The sequence below is a fragment of the Radiomyces spectabilis genome (genome assembly GCF_025331425.1).
Source record: "Radiomyces spectabilis strain NRRL 2753 chromosome Unknown BYT42scaffold_13, whole genome shotgun sequence".
Taxonomy (NCBI): Eukaryota; Fungi; Mucoromycota; class Mucoromycetes; order Mucorales; family Radiomycetaceae; genus Radiomyces; species Radiomyces spectabilis.
In genome coordinates, this window is record NW_026251938.1 from 747089 (window position 1) to 765217 (window position 18129).

Sequence of the window (18129 nt, forward strand, 5' to 3'; positions counted from 1 at the left end):
TGACTATCAATGCGGAAACTCTCCGCTTCTGATCACTGAAAAGGACAAAAAACGCATGACTCTTTAACATGGTCTAAATACTGCGTTATAAGCTGCCCTACATATAAAAAATAAGGCGGTTATGAAGGGCATACTATTTGACACTGTCATGGGAAGCCATCCATGGAGACCATGAATTTTTGAAAGGGCGCCGAAAATCATCCTCACGCAAAAATGAGACGGGGGAAACAAGAAAAAAAATTCTAAGCGTAATTTCCTTCTGACCTAAAAAACCTCTATTACTACTCCCCACTGTTGGTTGTTCCCTTCTGACCAGTAACCGTCTTGACTCCTCATGGAAGTGGCCAGTTCAACCTCTTCGTCAGCTCCGTCTAATCGCATTGCCGGTCGACCGGCCATGCGACCGGGTGGCGCTTCTGGCGAAGGCAACGTCCCTTTCTCAAAAATGGTGTTTGACGGAAAACGCATGCGAAAAGCAATTCAACGACGAACTGTCGACTATAATCACAGCGTAGCACGATGGATGCAGGTGCGCGGCTTTGGCTACTTTGACGTTGTCTGTGGATAATTAACCTTGCTTTTGTTTCGTTGTTTTCCTTTTTCGCTACCGAGTATAGATGCGATCATGGATACGCGATCGAAGAGATACTCGTTTTCTACGGCCCGATGCCAACTTTATCATTGACGTAAGTGTGGCTTGACCCGTCCATGTCATTCTCAAACTCATGCCTTGTTAGCTTTTACCACCGGCGGCTTACCTCGATCATCCCGTCAACGCGGTCACAACCAAATTCATACATACATCAACCAACAAAATCCGATATCCAGTCAACGTCGTGAGGGTAAAAATAACAAGTCCTGAATGCCATCATGCATGTCTGATATAATGGGTGACTCACGTTGGAATTCAATCGTTACAGTGGACACCCGAAGGACGTCGTCTTATCACCGGTTCTTCCAGTGGCGAATTCACCTTGTGGAATGGACTTACTTTTAATTTCGAAACAATCCTTCAAGTACGTTTTAGTATATATGTTGCTTGGACCAAGTAAAAAAAGAGAAAGATATACTAATGAAAGTTTTCATAGGCTCACGATTCAGCCGTTCGCGCCATGAATTGGTCTCATAATGATAACTGGATGGTCACAGGCGATCACAGCGGCATTATTAAATACTGGCAATCCAATATGAGCAATTTGAAAATGTTCCAAGGTCACAAGGAAGCCATTCGTGATCTGACGTAGGTTCTTCCTTTCATTTTCCACTGATACAGCGCATGCAAAAATGACTAACTCGGTGTTTTGGTTCAGGTTCGCACCATCGGATACACGATTTGCTACGTGTTCAGACGATTCACTCATCAAAATTTGGGATTTTAATACCGGTGTGGAAGAAAAGTCATTATCAGGTCACGGTTGGGATGTGAAATGTGTGGACTGGCATCCTTACAAAGCATTGTTGGCTTCGGGAAGTAAAGACAACTTGATCAAATTGTGGGATCCTAAAACAGCCAAGAACATCACTACACTGTAAGCCCACAGTTCCGCGGATTTTGGGGGTCCTCTGTTTATTCATACGTTGCATTTCTTTGATACAGACACGGACACAAAAATACGGTACTGACTTTGCAATGGAATCAAAATGGTAACTGGTTGGTCACGGCTGGTCGTGATCAACTGATCAAGATCTACGATATCCGCGTTATGAAAGAACTACACATCCTGCGAGGGCACAAAAAGGAAATTTGCTGTAAGTGGGAATTTTTAGATGGGCAAACATGCTTCGTACTAACACTTTATGAAAAATAGCCGCCAAATGGCATCCACAACACGAACGGTTGTTGGCAACAGGTGGATCGGACGGTTCATTGTTATTCTGGATGACAGGGCAAGATCAACCAGTGGGTGAACAGGAGACGGCTCATGATAGTAATATTTGGTCGATGGACTGGCATCCTGTAGGCCATATTTTGGTCACTGGATCGAATGATCATACTACTCGCTTCTGGACTCGTCCAAGACCCGGTGAAACGGGCTCCGACAAATTTGACGCCAGCATGCATCGCAACGAAGAAAGTCGAGAAGAAGAAGCATTTGCTGAAGCCCCACCGTTCCGTCCTCACAATGCGCCTCCCAGTAAAATGGAACCACCCCCGTTCCGTCCTTCCAATATGCCTCGACCTGAAAAGAATGAACCGCCACCTTTCCGAGCCACCCCTCCCGGGTTTCGACCACCCCCAATGCACGACCCGCCGAACCCTGGTAATAATAATATGATGCCAAGACAAATGGAGCCACCTGGCCTGTCCCGACATCCTCCCCCACCTTCTTCTTTTATGTCAGACAATGACGCCATGTCTTACGGATCACGACCGCCGCCGCATCAACGACCCAATTTCCATCACCGAGGCGGTTCGCGAGGCAATATGCGCGGTATGCCGTATCAGAGTGGAGGTAATGGTGGCCAACGTGGTATGCCTTACGATCATCATCAAGGACCTATGGGTGGCAGCGACCGCCCTTCCCGTCCTCCCATGGGCGCTCCACCTGGCAGCGGACGATATAATAATGATATGAATGGGGGATCAGCGCACTATGGTGGCCATAACGGTCCTCCCCGTCGCGGAGGAGGTGGTGCCCCCGATATGAGACCTCCCCATCCTGATTCATCTAATTATCGCCCTCCACCACCATTTGCACAAAGACAGAATAAACGGCCAAGACGGTGGAACTAAACTCTTTCTTCCATCCTACATCAGCCTTCCACTATCCAAAAAAGATAAAATGACATTCACGTCTCAGCCAATAAACAAACCACAGATTTCATCATGCCAAGTCTTGTTGTCGGCGTTTAAACTTTCAGATGCCTCCGGAATTCTCTTTTTTTTTCAACCTTATAAAATTCGCTGAATGGGCGGGTTTTCCCTTTTCCACTTTTTTGAACAACCTTTTTTACTTTAAAATCTCCACTAACCTCATGTCGGAACCCAGAGAAGTAGAAGACGAAGTGCCCAAACCCACTCCACCTGCTATCACATCCTCGCAAGACGACACTGCAATGACAACGTCGCCTGTGAGCTCTCACGCTCAGCCAACCACTGACGCGGCTCCAACTACGTCGCCTACACGTGATGCCGAAGCTCATGAGACTACCACTGCTGCGAATACGAGGACGTTATCAGCCCCCACAACGGAGGCACCTAATACCGAACCTCAGCTGTCGGAAAATACGCGCACCTTGAAAGAAGCGTTTCCCGATGTCGATGTTGAAGTGATTGATGCTATTCTGGAAAGTCAAGGTGGTCGCTTGGAACCATCGTTTGAAGCTCTTTTAACCATGTCCGATCCCAACTATAAACCTGACACCACACCTCCACCCGCGCAGCAAACTCACCCGGCACCAACGACAGGTGACGAAAACGATCCTAATGTGCCCCCGATGCCTCCTCGTCCTCATAACCAGACCACTTCCAATGACTCATCTTATGCTTACTGGCAGCAGCAGCAGCCGACCCAGCCTGGCCAGACGCAAACAATCAGTGTTGAAGAACAGATGCGCATGGATGAAGAATATGCCAAGCAGTTGGCGCTGGAAGATGAACAAGCTCGAGTACAACGACATCGTAAGTTCCTTGACAAAACCAAGCAAAATGGGTGAAATTGGACAATAGATCTGATTTGGTACATTAAAAAAACCAAGGTCAACGGCAACAACCTGCTCAGCCCACACAGGAGGAACCTTTGTTCAACTTTCAAGGTATGCCTTTAGTTTTCTGTATTTGATCATGCTGCACATGTCCAATTTTCTTTTTACCGATATCTTGTGTAGAGGAACTGCCTATCATCAAGGAAAGAGTCATTGAGGCTGGAAATGGTATATCGTTCAATAGAGAAAGGGGGAAAAAATATAATTCAAAGGTTTAACCGGCTCTTTTAGCGGCAAAGAAAAAGGTCATGGATCTGTATAATCAGTTCAAGCAGAGTCGAGCCAATAGCTCTGGATCATCTATTCCTACGACCAATGCACAGTATCGGTAAGCGCACGGGATCATGGAAAGCGAAGGGTTATAGCCGGTTATTCACTTGGTACAGCGGTTTACCTAGTGATGAAGGCGACGATCTGTTGACGGGCGATATGTCAGCTTTGCGTTTATCAGATCATGATGTGTATGCACAAACCGGTGGTCGTCCTCGACGATGGTCCGAGGACCATTACAGAAGAGGTTCGTAAAGGATGTTCAATGAAAGCGTGAGGTTAGCGTGACTGACTTTGGCACACATATGGTTGGATCTATTGCAGAAGGTCAAACGGATGCCGACGACAATGTGATTCACGTCAACCCTCCCTATCCTCCCCCACGACAAGCCCCCATCACTCAACAACAACAACAACAACAACAACCCGTAACCAAAACTTCCACGAATGAAGAGCAATTACGGGCCGATGAAGAATATGCGAGACAAGTCGCCAATGAATGGGCGGCCGCCGAAGGTAAGCAGCGATCAGGAACTGAAGGGAATCCATTATCTCATTATCATCTGCAGCGGCTGAAAATGACCAGCCTGCAGGCACCCCACCCATTGGACGAACAAACTCGTTCAATCGCACAGGCCATCCTATGATTGTCAGTCCACGATCGCCTCTAGAATACAACGGTGGATTTGATGAAGGTAGCAATAGCATTTTACACTGGTGCGAATGATTTGATCCATGATGGATTAACTTGAGGGATGTAGACGAACCGGCATTGACGCGTCGAACTGAACCCTTGTCGAAAACGAGTAGTCCACCTGCACCCAAGGAAAGCACAGCTAATTCGGGTCGCAAGACTGAGACCACAACAGCGACTGAAACGCGCCCCTATGTGATTGGCGATGATGAGGATTCCGAAGATGATCTAGTCGATGTTGATGACGACGATGATGTCGATACTGGTAAGCTTGCGAAAAAACCAAAACGAATGTCGTGATGCATAGGTCATTCATTGATGTATGTTACGCACAAAAAGGAAAAGATGCCAACGATAAAAAGGAGTCGGCGGGACCTGAGAGCCAACGGACGGAATCCATCGATAAACCACACGCAAAATCTTCAACGAAAGAGTGAACTTTGATCTGAATTCTCCCTATTTCTTTTTACGCATATAATGATAATGTATCGATTTACATCGTTTGATAGTGGCTCAATTAAAACTCTCGGTGCAATTACACAGCCATTTCCTGGGACAGAAAGCTGAGACAGAAAGCGCATCAATGTCAAAGATTAGCTGGCATGCTAAGAATATCAGCAGGTGTTGGCAAACAATCAGGGCCATTTTTATTGTGGTTTATTGGTGCAGCTGGGTTTTTATGAGGGGTCACAAGAGATGCCGAAATAAGTCATAGTGGGAAGGTTCGAGGTGTGGCACAATAGGCTTGTGGGTGATTTTGGTACAGCGACAAAACCACGAAAAAATCCAGCTGATGAAATGATGCGGGAATTCATGCATAGCTGCAAGGTTTGGACCAGAAAAGAAAATCTGAGAAACGGAGAACCCTTTTTTTTTCAAAACCATGATGAATCTAGTGAAGCCAAAAAAAAAAAAAAAGGTAAGGTAAAGGAGAAAAAGGAAAAAAGATTTATTGGATCAATGATATGGTTCCCAAAAAGCAATCGAGGAAAATCTCTTTTTGTCATGTCCCTCAAAAAGGCACGTTCCCCGCGTCAGCGATCTTAAAAAGGCAAGCTGTGGAGGAACATTGGCTTTCAATGCCCGAGTGAGGTCTCCTCATTGGTTCCGGTAAGCAAAAGAGTTCGTATAAGGAAATCCACTATACACTATTGCTCAAGCGGAGAGAAATCCTCAACAGGGAAAACACATCGTTCAAGGAGTTGTCCAATGTTCAGAGACCATTGTTGGCGATGAATCAAAACGAAAAAAAAAAGGATCGACGCGATTGAATGATTTTCTTTTAAAAAAATGACATCATATAGCGTGACTGTTACCACATCCAGTGTCCGGCTGTTTATCGACTCCGCGACCCGGAAAAAGAATAGTTGGGTTTCTTTTTCACTGGGCGTTTTTTTTTCTTTTTTCTTTTCTCGGGCCTGCTCGTTCAGAAAAAAAAAAGGCGCTACGTCAATTCCCTGCTGGTTTTTTTTTTCTTTCCTTTTTTTTTCCTTTTTATTCTGTTATAGTTATACGCAACACGTCAAGAATCGTTTCTATACATTTTATATATATATACAACTTGTTATATACTTATCACGACGAACCAAGAAGCTTTCCTTACAACATACAGTCTTACGTCGCCCTAATCAACTCCATCCCCCCATGTCTGGTAAATGAATGCGTGGTTTAGCCATTGGGTCATCTGACAGCTTGACTAAAAACGACGTTCAAAACCTCCCCTTGTATTTTGCAGTGAATAATGATATCAAAGTGGTCCGGGTGGTTGCAAAAGATGCTGGATCTGGCAAACAAATCAAACTGGGATATGTGAATAAGAAGATCACTGGCAACGGATCTTTTGGTGTCGTATATCAAACACGTCTCGTAGATACGAACGAGGATGCAGCCATTAAAAAGGTGCTTCAAGACAGACGGTTCAAGGTAGGGTTTATTTCTGTATTGGGATCGACTGCAAGGGGGTCTTTTTGAGAAAAAAAAAAAGGGTGAATGGTTGCACAGAATCTGTCCGTTTGTCTTGTTATCCATCCCTTGTTTTTTTTTTTTTTTTTTTTTTCTCGTTGATCCTGTGGGCCTGTTTCTGTTCCACAGCATACCATTGTTTGGGTCTGGATATACGTGATTAATCTTCTCTATTGTTATGTTCTAACAGAATCGCGAGTTACAAATTATGCGTCTTGTGGATCATCCCAACGTCTGTCGGCTAAAATCGTACTTTTACAACCAAGTGGAGGATAAAGTAAGGGCATGAAGCGGTCGATGAGGGAAAGATGCGATACTGATGTTCGCAAAAATGTTAGGATGATGAAGTATATCTAAACTTGGTGATGGAATACGTTCCAGATACACTGTACAGGGCGACACGCCATTATGCCAAAATGAAACAACCCATGCCAACGATTCTAGTGCAAACTTACATGTATCAGGTGATCCGATCTTTGGCTTATATTCACTCTTTGGGCATTTGCCATCGCGATATCAAACCTCAAAATGTACTCTTGGATCCGGCATTGGCTATTTGTAAAATGTGTGATTTTGGCAGGTAAGCATCTCTCACCTTGGGGAGTGGGGTGTCATGGGTTGGTAGATGGAGGAACAAGAAGGAAAAAGAAAAGAAGAGACAGTGATAAAAATACGGTATCAAAGAAAATTGGCAAGAAAATGATAATGCGTTGGATGGGCTTGGCGTGTGTAGACTTGGCGTGATAAGGTTGGAATGATCCTTTTCTAATGACAATGATGTGATCTAGCGCCAAGATTTTAGTACCTGGTGAACCGAATGTGTCATACATTTGTTCTCGTTACTATCGAGCACCCGAGTTGATTTTTGGAGCTACATCGTACACATTAAGTATTGATGTATGGTCAACGGGTTGTGTCATGGCCGAACTTATTCTGGGTCAACCGTTCTTCCCCGGTGACAGTGGTATCGACCAGCTGGTGGAAATCATCAAAATTTTGGGCACCCCTTCCAAGCAAGAAATCGCGGCCATGAATGCAAGCTACGTAGAACATAAATTTCCTCAGATCAAACCTCATCCTTTAGCCAAGGTAACCGAGATCATGTTTTCGCTGCATGAAAAAAAAAAGACCGTTGACATGTTTCCTTTTGGGATTTAGATATTCCATGGCACTACGCCGGAAGCCATTGATCTGTTATCGCAAATGCTGCAATACCATCCTCAACGGCGGATAACAGCCATTGAAGCTCTGTGCCATCCTTTCTTTGACGCGATACGAGATCCTAATATACGATTAGCCAATGGCAATCCGTTACCGCCTATGTTTGATTTCTCAAAGCATGGTAAGTAGTTTTTTGCATATCTCCAAAAAAAAGAAGGGATTATTGCCATAGTAGTGGTTTTAAATGGTTCACATCTTGCATGTATTGACAATGCACCTTCTCCTTGATAGAACTGTCGATTCGCCCCGATCTTATTCGACGGCTAGTACCACCGCACGCTGAACAAGAATTGCTTTCACGAGGTATCGATATCCATCATTTTGAACCGATCCCCAGCGATCAACTGAAAATACCGCCCTCGTACATCTAAGTACAAAACACCAAAAAGGAGGACGATGGAGCGAGGTGGACTTTCTTTTCTCTCAGTTTTTTTTTTTTTCTTTTTTGACAATATGGAAAGGGTTTTGTTGCAACATTGTTGATGATTCTTATCACACTATTCAGTCATTTGTAAACGGAAGAAAAAAAAAAAAGAATGGAAATTTTTGTCATAAAGCAAACATAAATACAACAATAAAGAATCTTTGCCGATCCAATGTATTCATTTATTGTTTCCCTCTGGTTTTTTTTGGCTCTCAGTCATCTCCCGTTGGTTTTAATGCGATTTTTACCATTCGTTTTTTTCTATTTCGCTTGTTTTATGTGCCGAGTTTCCCATGTTTTTCCTTTTTTTCTATTTCTTTCTGTATCGGTGACCCGACGAATTTTTTTTTTTGTTAGTCAGTGATAGTTTTTTTGCCAAGAGATGATCTTGTGGGTGGTTTGTTTTTTTTACCTCTTTGATTGTTTGACATAATGCTTGGCTTCGGCACCTTCCCTTTAAGGGTTATTCACACGAGGGCTCTGTGCGTTCATGCTCTTTTTTTTCAGTCCCCCATAAACTCATCAGTTTTTCCCCTGCGTCACTTTTTTTTGGTTGGCAGCGAGAACTTTTTGAAACGAGGAGGGCTGAGACTGGAAAAAGAGAAAAAACGGAGAATGGTGATTGGCTAGAATTGGTGCCCAACTTGCGACGGTTACGTCACAGCTACTCGTCACCTTTGATTTTCTTTTAAATTCAGAACAATTTCGCGTTCTATTTTCTTCATTTTTAACCACTTGGTTTAATTTTTTTGTACTCACCATGTCTATGGAGGAAGAAGTAGCTGCCGTAAGTAAACTCACTTTCTGACTTGTATTTCCTTTTTATATAAGAAGAAAAAAAAGTGCTCTTCACTATGAAAAAGAGGCAACCTATAAAGAAAAAAAAAAGAAAAAGAACCCACCTGTAACGCTTCGTCTCGTTTGAAAGAAAACGTTGCCAAGGTTGGGCGGGGGCTGGGGGGAGTTTGATAATACTGGGATATATTGGTTCATGATGCTTCATCTACACGAACAATGTACTCATCTGACTTTCATCTTGTTCATTTAGCTTGTTATTGATAACGGTTCCGGTATGTGTAAGGCCGGTTTCGCCGGAGATGACGCTCCTCGTGCTGTAAGTACTTCTTTAAGGGGAAAAAAAAGTGATGAACCCATAAGGGTGTTGTTGCTTTCCTACTTTTTTTTTTTCTTTTTCTGTCGGGCACGTGTTGACCCTGCCTTGTTGGTTTTTAGGTCTTCCCTTCCATTGTCGGTCGTCCTCGCCACCAGGGTGTCATGGTCGGTATGGGTCAGAAGGACTCGTACGTTGGTGATGAAGCCCAATCCAAGAGAGGTATCCTTACCCTCCGTTATCCCATTGAACACGGTATTGTCACCAACTGGGACGATATGGAGAAGATCTGGCATCACACTTTCTACAACGAACTCCGTGTTGCCCCGGAGGAACACCCCGTCTTGTTGACTGAAGCTCCTTTGAACCCCAAGTCCAACCGTGAGAAGATGACTCAAATCATGTTTGAAACCTTCAACTCCCCCGCTTTCTACGTGGCTATCCAGGCCGTCTTGTCCCTTTACGCTTCCGGTCGTACCACTGGTATTGTGCTCGACTCTGGTGATGGTGTCACCCACACTGTTCCCATCTACGAAGGTTACTCTCTTCCTCACGCTATCTTGCGTTTGGATATGGCCGGTCGTGATTTGACCGATTACCTTATGCGCATTCTTGCCGAACGCGGTCACTCTTTCACCACCACCGCCGAACGTGAAATCGTTCGTGACATCAAGGAAAAGCTTTGCTATGTCGCTTTGGACTTTGAACAAGAGATGCAAACTGCTGCTCAGTCCTCGGCTCTCGAGAAGTCTTACGAACTTCCCGATGGTCAGGTGATCACCGTCGGTAACGAACGTTTCCGTGCTCCTGAAGCTCTCTTCCAACCTTCCCTCTTGGGTCTTGAATCCGTCGGTATTCACGAAACCTCTTACAACTCCATCATGAAGTGTGATGTCGATATCCGTAAGGACTTGTACTCTAACATTGTCATGGTAACGTCGTTTTTTTCCATTTTGCACAGAAAAGGAATGTGAGGATTGGACAAGTTTTGGCTGAGTTATTTGTTGGTTTTTTTTTTATATTTAGTCTGGTGGCACCACTATGTACCCTGGTATTGCCGACCGTATGCAGAAGGAGATCACTGCTCTTGCACCCAGCTCCATGAAGATTAAGATTGTTGCTCCCCCCGAGAGAAAGTACTCTGTCTGGATCGGTGGTTCCATCTTGGCTTCTCTTTCTACCTTCCAGCAAATGTGGATCTCCAAGCAGGAGTACGACGAATCTGGTCCCTCCATTGTCCATAGAAAGTGCTTCTAGATGGATATCCGTAAAAAAGTTTTTTTTTCTTCTCGTCAAAAAGAAAGTAGGCATTTGAACAAAGGAATTTAATTTTTTTTCTCCAAAAAAAAAAAAAAAGAACAAAGGCAAACACAATGAATGAAATATGGGGATAAAAAAAACCACACACACACGCACACAACATGGGTTGATGATTATAAAAAAAAAAAAAAAGGCAATCGTTTTGCCTTATTATTCCTTATCGTTCCCTTTATTTTCTTTGACGTTAAACTTAAGAATGATAGACATTCTGTCAGAGAATTCAAAACGACGCGATGTCTGTTTCCCCCCTTCTTTTCTCCTTTGTCTGAGCATAACTGGTTTTGGCAGGGAATGTAAAAAAAAAAAAAAAAAGAGATTTTTAAAGTTCATTACGCAGTGTTTGGCACTTGATATCGTTTGTGCAAGCGGACAAGATAGTCTGCACTACCCACTACCTGATCAAGAATAGAAAAAATAAGCATTGTGAAATGAAAATGAGCCATCTATTTACAAAAACCATTTATGCGGTTCTGGCGGATCATCGTGGGTTTTGTGGCATGTGACGATACATCTTCTTTAAAGTAGCCAATAGCAACATTCCACACATAGACTGGTTTGACGGTCCAACAATTTATTTCCTGCTCTTTACCTGCATTTCATCCAGTGTCGTCTGCATGCCCATATGTATTCTGACAAAGACGAGTGATACCCATTGCTTCTTTATGTGAAAGATGACTTTCGTGATTTCCCTTTTTCACCTCTTTTTTCTTATGCGCGATAAGAAGCGGCAGAAGAAAAAAAAAAAGGTCGCCAAGCTATATTGTGACACATGGTGTTGTCCCCTTGATACGGACAGGGCTTGAACCCAGCCAACCGGACTATCAAAGTTGAACCTATTTTTTCCACCGCGCTTTCACAACGTCAGATGTATGGATCCAATCAGAGCAAGCGCTGAGCATGTATCGATGGCGGTGATATGGGTTGCCTAAACATCGCTTGGTGGGGGGGTTTTATTTTTTTTGACGTGTCGATCAACTGTAATGGCCGCTGCTATTTTATTGCTTCCGCGATTGGGAGCTCAAGATGGACTGCCTTTAACATGCATACCGTCTGTGCATCCGCACGTGGCTTTGATGGCCTTGTATTTCAGTGTTGGGAAAATCGTATCACCAACACGTGCTGATTTCTTTCTTAACAATGATGTTCTACCATACGAAGTAAGTAGAAAGGGTGGAACTTGTTGCCAATCCATCATATTCAAAACGACCCATCTCGGTCTCTTCTCCGATAAAAGCTCTTGCAGAGATCCATAGAAAGCTTCCCAAAATAACTACAAGCTGAGTTCTATTCTAATATTTTCGCCAACCGATGCAAAGGAAAACCACACACACGATCGCTGTATCCTCCGTTTTTTTTATTTTGCCTTTGCGTCAGTAGTCCTTTTTCTCTCTGACGCTTTAAGTGCTAAGAATGTTTTTCATTATATTTGTTCAGAAAAATGATTCGCCGTTTATTACCGTACAACCTCTTTTTTTTAAAAAAAAATTGACTGCTATGGTAAGGTACGGACGTTCCAGAAAGTGAATCAATGCAAGCAGAATTTGCTTGTCTGTAACAGAAAGAAAAAAAAAGATATGCCATATGATGCAGATGCTTATTGTACTCCAGCAGAGGCATTACATCGTAGAATTCAGTGCCACTGCAAAAAGTGCTGATGACTCTGTAGATCTGTCAGCCCTTTGGAGCTTTCGGATACTGTCGCGGCATGAAACGATCGAATGATAATCAAGCTTTTACTAAAACATGTATTTTTATCACTCAAATAATGTCAATGAACCATGCCAACATAATGCAATTTGACAGGGGCTGTGTTCTTTATCAGGAACAGTGTATTTTATGATCGTGCTATTATTATTTTTGTCATAAACTGGCACGTCCTTGTATCAATAGCAATTGTTAAGATGTCGTCTTCTTCAACTACTTAGTCCACATAGATAGAGTCCAAAATACGACGAATGAACGGTCAAGAGGGTCGAAAGTTCGCTGCATGGATGATCGAAACAAGAGAATTTTAAACAATTTTTCCCAAAATTCTGCACAGAGTTCCGTTTCTGGGGACTGGAGATTTTTGAAAATAGAAAAAAAAGGTCTCACCCTGCTCTTTTTTTTTTCTCGAGACAAAACTGTATACCATGGAACCTACATCCCCATCAAAAAAAGTAGAGGCCTGTGATCATAAACCATTGCAAGAATGCTTGTTACGAAACAACAATGACCGTTCAAAATGCATGAAGGAATGGGAAGATTTTCAGCGAGCATGTCGAGAGAAAGCGTAAGTCATGCTTTGGTACAATGGAACGACATTTGACGGATCATTGACTATTTTTCTTTTTGTAGACAAAAAAAGAACCAAGAATGTCAAGCTTGTAAAGAATAAGAAATTTTGTATTGATAGTAATTAGAAAGCTAGATTATAGATATTTGTATACATTATAAAGAACAAAAAAGATAAAATCATTATTGTTGCATATTAATCATGTTGGGGGATGGTCCTCGTTCAGGTGTCGCTGGGTGTGACGATTCCTTTCTCATAAAGATGGAACGTCGCTTATTTTCTTTGCCTTCGTCAGGACGAGGTCGAGCAATGACGACAGTGCAAGGACAGTTGTGAACACAGTGATCACTCACGCTACCCAGTAGTGTTCTGTCAAAAAAAAACCTCATGTTAGAATACCGATCCAGTGCCCGCCGACAAGGGAGTTGGTATACGTTACCTCTTTACTGCACCCATTTTACGGGAACCCATAATGAGAACATCGGCCTTGCTTTCAGTAGCCTTGCGAACCAACTCGAACTTGGGTTCGCCAATCATAGCCACTGCTTTGCATGCAATCTGTCGGGCATGAAATAGGATTAACTTGATATCCTCCCAACACAAGGTGCGTGTCGTGAGTGTGAGATACTTACATTCATTTGATGGAGTTTATGTGCATACTCGTTCAACAGACGATGGCTTTCCTCACGTTTGCCTGAATCGAGTTCTTCAACAAAGCCGGTGGGATTAATGTAAGGAGCCAAAGGAGCATCGACCACACGGACGTTGACCAAGATGATGAGATCTTTCTCGGGTTGAATAAAGTTTTCAATAGCCCAGTTGAAGACATAGTCTGCGGAATGCTTGTCGAGACTGATGAGGACCACTCGCTTTAAGCGTTCATGGGCTTCAGGAGCATGATCAAATTGTTCCACCAAAGTGTCGCGCTTGCGTTCTTCGGACATGTTAGTTTGAGATGTTGCAGTAGGAGTAGGAGAAACTGAGTATGGGTCTACAGGTAAAGAAGAGAACATTTGAGGATCATAGAAAATCACTACTCTATATACCTTTTATGCTTCAAACTTTTTTGAGAGACAGAAAAAAAAAATCTCCTCGGATTCCAAAATAGAACAAAAATTGGCATGAAATTTTCTATGCAGATGTTCTCTCGAAGTTTTTAAACTTCGTTTACCCGGCAGGAGAATGTTACAAAGAATACAAGTGGACCCTTTTTACCATCATTCGATAACAGATCTCTAGTGTCCATTGATACAGTGTATACGGTCTGCAGTGAACGCATCATCATTTTCGTACCATCCATTCTGTCATGTCTGTCACATCCAAGCAGGAAAAACAATGTATTAAAAACCATCCCTTGCACTTGCGTATATCGTGTGATACAATGGAGGTTGCGAAAACGGAACTTCAATTTTATGAAAGAATATGCCAGCTGACTTATTCCCATTACAACTTGACCTTCACTGCGTAATCTGTCCTTGCCCACTTTGGTTGATTCTTCCGACCCGTCTGAGGGTCTGAGGTCGTAACTTAATTACAGCTATGCTGTCACTATTTTGCTATTTCCTGTCTTATCACATCTCGGTCTATCAAGACACTCTGGTCTGTTGCTTCTCCATTTCTCGTCATGCCGTCTATATAAACTCTAGTGCCTTTTTTAACATCAATAAACTGTAGAGCTTGTGGATTCCCACTGTTTCATATTGTGGCCCGCCATGACGGAACAAGCCAACCGAGTGAGAAAAAAAAAATTCACACGCATGATGCGGGGCAAAAAAAAAAGCCTGTCACTCGGAATCTCCGGAGGGATAAGAAATATCGTACCATGTCCGTTACATTTGCATTCTCAAGATTGAGTTAAGTTTAATGGACAGTGAGAATTAAAGCGCATAAAATATCCCTCACCTCGTATGCTGCTACAAAGGTAAATAAAAAGTCAACATCAGAACGATATAATGTTCTATAACTTTCTGTCAACCCGACGCAATAACACCATGATGCGGAATAGAAAAGCATCCCACTTTGATATTGCGAATCAAGAACATCACACATCTTTATCTTGCTGTGCTGGGGTTATTGGAGGGAAAGGAGACTCACGGTGCTCACGGAGTCTGCTTACGTCTTTTTTGTGAGACCGAGGTTGATCACAGATGTCCTCTGGGTTGATCTCGATATGATGAATCGAGTTCGGAACCTCGATCACTAGGTTGTCACATCCGACTCAAACTCCAAAATAAAAAGAGAAAAAAACGGTTGTTTCTTTTACAAAAAGGGGATATGAGAAAATCATGTTGATTATAATTGAAAGCACAGAACTACACGAATGAAAAACAATAAAGACAAATAATGAGGGTTTTTATCTAAGGGGAATTCTTATCTTTTCTTCTTCTTCAGAACTTCATTTCTTCCTCATAGAAACCGACGGTGGGGAAGCTCTTGGCGAACTCGGTGACTTCAGACTTCAACTTTTGAACGGATTCCAATTGGGAACCGTCGCCAATGTGCTTCTTAAAGTCAGCCAACTTGGAACCGCTGACCTTGCTGTTCTCTTCGAGAGCAATTTGCACAGCACGGTCAATGAAGTGAGCAACCTTCTTGAAATCGTTGGCATCCAAACCACGGCTGGTCATGGCGGGAGTACCGATACGGAGACCACCGGGGATCAAAGCGCTCTTGTCACCGGGAACGGTGTTCTTGTTGGCGGCGATGTTGACGAGTTCGAGAATACGTTCGACACGGGCACCATCGACACCCTTGGGCTTAAGGTTGACCAGCAACAAATGGTTATCCGTACCACCGGAGACGAGCTCGTACTTGAGATCGAGGAAGGCTTGAGCGAAAGCCTTGTTGTTTTCAAGGACTTGCTGTTGGTAAGCCTTGAACAAGGGAGACTTGACCTGCTTCAAAGCAACAGCCAAGGCACCAATGGTGTGGTTGTGAGGACCACCCTGGTGACCAGGGAACACGGACTGGTTGATAGCGTTCTCCAAATCATAGTAGGTTTCTATACCAACCTATCGTTAAGGCTCACATCTTTTTTTGATCTCCTTCACGTTCATCCCAATAACTGTATTTTCGATCCTCCAAAGCAACCCAATGCCCCCTCGCATCGAAGAAGTAATACATACCCTTGCCCTTCTTGTCAACGCTGCGGACACCCTTTCTGAAGAAGATCATGGCACCACGGGGACCACGGAGCGACTTGTGGGTGGTGGTGGTGACAATATCAGCATGCTGGAAAGGACCAGGCAAGACATCGGCGGCGACCAAACCTGTAAGAAATTGGGTCACACAAGAATGAGATCACAAACATCCATTAAGAAAAAAATAAATCCAAGATGAAAAAGAATTTTTACCGGAGATGTGAGCAATATCGGCCATCAAATAAGCGCCCGCCTTGTCGGCAATCTAAAAAATGCAAATCTTAAGACTTAGGGCTCCATTTTCTTTTTTTGGGCAATGATCTTGTCATCACCAGGTAGAATAAAAAATAATACATACCTTCTTCATTCTGTCGTAGTCAATGTTACGGGCGTAAGCACTGGCACCGGCCACAATGACCTTGGGGCGGTACAACAAGGCGTTCTTTTCCAAGGCGTCGTAGTCGATCTGACCGGTGGATTCGTCAAGACGGTAGGGAAGAGACTCAAAGTAAGAGGAGACAGCCGAGATCTTCTTGGTAGGAGTTTGGAAACCATGGGACAAACTAGCCATTACAGAAACAACGTTCAGCCCTACTTTTTTTCTCGTCTAATTTTTATTCCAATATCGTATACATACTGGCCACCGTGGGGAAGATCGAGACCCATCAAACGATCATGGGGCTTCATAATAGCACCATAGACGTACAAGTTGGCGGGAGCACCTAATAGATTTCATCATCACTGAGTGAGTCAAAAGTGGCAAGACCTCTCCATCCATGATTTTTCCAATTACCAGACAAGGGTTGGACGTTGACACCCCATTCGGAGGGATCAAGGTTGAAAGCTTCCAAGGCTCTCTGTTGGCAGAGCTTCTCGGACATATCAATGAACTCGTTACCACCATAGTATCTATTGTTATTGATCAGCCTTTTGTTTCTGTTTCTTCCTTTTGGTTTGGCAATCGTACCTGGCACCAGGGTAACCTTCAGAGTACTTGTTCTGCATGACGCTGCCCAAAGCATCCATCACAGCGCGGGAAGTGAAGTTCTAAACCAAAAACACCAATTCATGAGTCATCCGCATGATATATTATTGTCATTGAGGACAATAAAAATATACATACCTCAGAGGGGATAAGGCACACACTTTCACGCTGACGCTTCTTTTCGTTCTCAATGATATCAAACATTTCGGGGTCAGTTTGCTTCAAGCGGTCATTGAGGAACTGCAAAAAAAAAGTTCAATCATGTTAGTACAGTCTCATCGTATCCAAGTTTTTGGGGCTGTGAATGTACCTCGCGCTGGCCAGCGGGGAAGACATAGGTACGCTAACAACAAAAGAAAAAGGTCAGTTTGATGGGACTTTCAAGGGAAGGCCATCGGTCAGTACGGGGTGACTTACAGCAGTCTGGGCAATGGCGGGTCTGGCAAGACGAAGAGCTGCGGTGGGCTTGGCGGTGGCGAGAAGTGAGCGGATCATTGTGGAGAAGCGAAAGAGGTGAAAGACAAAAGAAAAAAAAAAGAAGCCGGCAAAGTAAATATGTGGGAGGAATTATATAAAGCTTTTTCGGACCAAGAGCAAACCTAATTAGGCAATCCTCTTCCACCGAGTCAATCCACCGCGTCAAAAAAAAAAGAAAAAAATTGTATTATACCCAGCTTACTGGACTGCTTTTTGCAGTGATGATGAAGGAAATCATCCCTTGGCGGCCCTTGAATTTCCAAAGTCTTAAATCACTGCCTCTTCGAGCCAGGATTTTCATTTGTTCCAATCTGATACGAAACTGACATCATCCAGCAAATTCAAAATCACTATATCGCTTATGTCTTTTTCCCTGTAATATAGGGTGGCAATCTGTGCGATGGATTATGGATGTTGTATTTTATGAGAATGGGATTCCGTCACCATGTAAACAACAACAAACATGGCGAACTGACCATGGTTGCGTCGCACACAGTGATCCAAAAATAAGCCGGATACAGAATAATAAAGACCGCCATGGCCTT

General features: G+C 43.4%; 8 protein-coding genes across 8 annotated transcripts; 6 read left to right on the forward strand and 2 right to left on the reverse strand.

Annotated features, from left to right (window-relative positions):
• The first annotated feature begins 189 nt into the window (after positions 1-189).
• On the forward strand, positions 190-2832 carry BYT42DRAFT_584684 (WD40-repeat-containing domain protein). The gene is made up of 8 exons (XM_051569901.1): positions 190-529; positions 618-686; positions 738-842; positions 921-1016; positions 1089-1240; positions 1311-1529; positions 1598-1749; positions 1809-2832. Exons 1-8 carry the CDS (start codon positions 335-337, stop codon positions 2732-2734), a joined length of 1914 nt encoding a protein of 637 aa, XP_051419737.1. The 5' UTR covers positions 190-334; the 3' UTR covers positions 2735-2832.
• Positions 2833-2976: 144 nt separating this feature from the next.
• BYT42DRAFT_617512 (uncharacterized protein) lies at positions 2977-5106 on the forward strand (the record flags this gene model as incomplete). Its single annotated transcript, XM_051572192.1, has 9 exons — positions 2977-3622; positions 3700-3756; positions 3829-3873; positions 3937-4033; positions 4104-4222; positions 4300-4491; positions 4545-4670; positions 4737-4934; positions 5009-5106. 9 exons carry the CDS (start codon positions 2977-2979, stop codon positions 5104-5106), a joined length of 1578 nt encoding a protein of 525 aa, XP_051419738.1.
• A 988-nt stretch (positions 5107-6094) lies between these two features.
• Positions 6095-8457, forward strand: BYT42DRAFT_584692 (kinase-like domain-containing protein). Its single transcript, XM_051569902.1, has 7 exons — positions 6095-6320; positions 6405-6592; positions 6822-6908; positions 6970-7211; positions 7420-7720; positions 7790-7973; positions 8084-8457. The coding sequence occupies exons 1-7, from the start codon at positions 6314-6316 to the stop codon at positions 8221-8223; spliced, it is 1149 nt and encodes a 382-aa protein (XP_051419739.1). The 5' UTR covers positions 6095-6313; the 3' UTR covers positions 8224-8457.
• A 543-nt stretch (positions 8458-9000) lies between these two features.
• BYT42DRAFT_584695 (actin) lies at positions 9001-10788 on the forward strand. Its single transcript, XM_051569903.1, has 4 exons — positions 9001-9063; positions 9325-9390; positions 9510-10319; positions 10414-10788. Exons 1-4 carry the CDS (start codon positions 9037-9039, stop codon positions 10642-10644), a joined length of 1134 nt encoding a protein of 377 aa, XP_051419740.1. The 5' UTR covers positions 9001-9036; the 3' UTR covers positions 10645-10788.
• BYT42DRAFT_584696 (uncharacterized protein) lies at positions 10657-11020 on the forward strand (the record flags this gene model as incomplete). The annotated part of the gene is made up of 1 exon (XM_051569904.1): positions 10657-11020. A coding segment is annotated over exon 1 (249 nt), but the record flags the coding sequence as incomplete, so codon positions are not given.
• Positions 11021-12776: 1756 nt separating this feature from the next.
• On the forward strand, positions 12777-13094 carry BYT42DRAFT_584699 (uncharacterized protein). The gene is made up of 2 exons (XM_051569905.1): positions 12777-12979; positions 13045-13094. Exons 1-2 carry the CDS (start codon positions 12840-12842, stop codon positions 13082-13084), a joined length of 180 nt encoding a protein of 59 aa, XP_051419742.1. The 5' UTR covers positions 12777-12839; the 3' UTR covers positions 13085-13094.
• On the reverse strand, positions 13095-14065 carry BYT42DRAFT_584700 (uncharacterized protein). Its single transcript, XM_051569906.1, has 3 exons — positions 13615-14065; positions 13422-13540; positions 13095-13351 (listed from the first exon to the last, which is right to left on the reverse strand). Exons 1-3 carry the CDS (start codon positions 13993-13995, stop codon positions 13165-13167), a joined length of 687 nt encoding a protein of 228 aa, XP_051419743.1. The 5' UTR covers positions 13996-14065; the 3' UTR covers positions 13095-13164.
• A 1165-nt stretch (positions 14066-15230) lies between these two features.
• BYT42DRAFT_584705 (serine hydroxymethyltransferase-domain-containing protein) lies at positions 15231-17728 on the reverse strand. Its single transcript, XM_051569907.1, has 10 exons — positions 17525-17728; positions 17418-17450; positions 17246-17347; positions 17090-17169; positions 16916-17031; positions 16760-16844; positions 16481-16685; positions 16336-16387; positions 16108-16251; positions 15231-15983 (listed from the first exon to the last, which is right to left on the reverse strand). The coding sequence occupies exons 1-10, from the start codon at positions 17600-17602 to the stop codon at positions 15370-15372; spliced, it is 1509 nt and encodes a 502-aa protein (XP_051419744.1). The 5' UTR covers positions 17603-17728; the 3' UTR covers positions 15231-15369.
• Between the last annotated feature and the right edge of the window lie 401 nt (positions 17729-18129).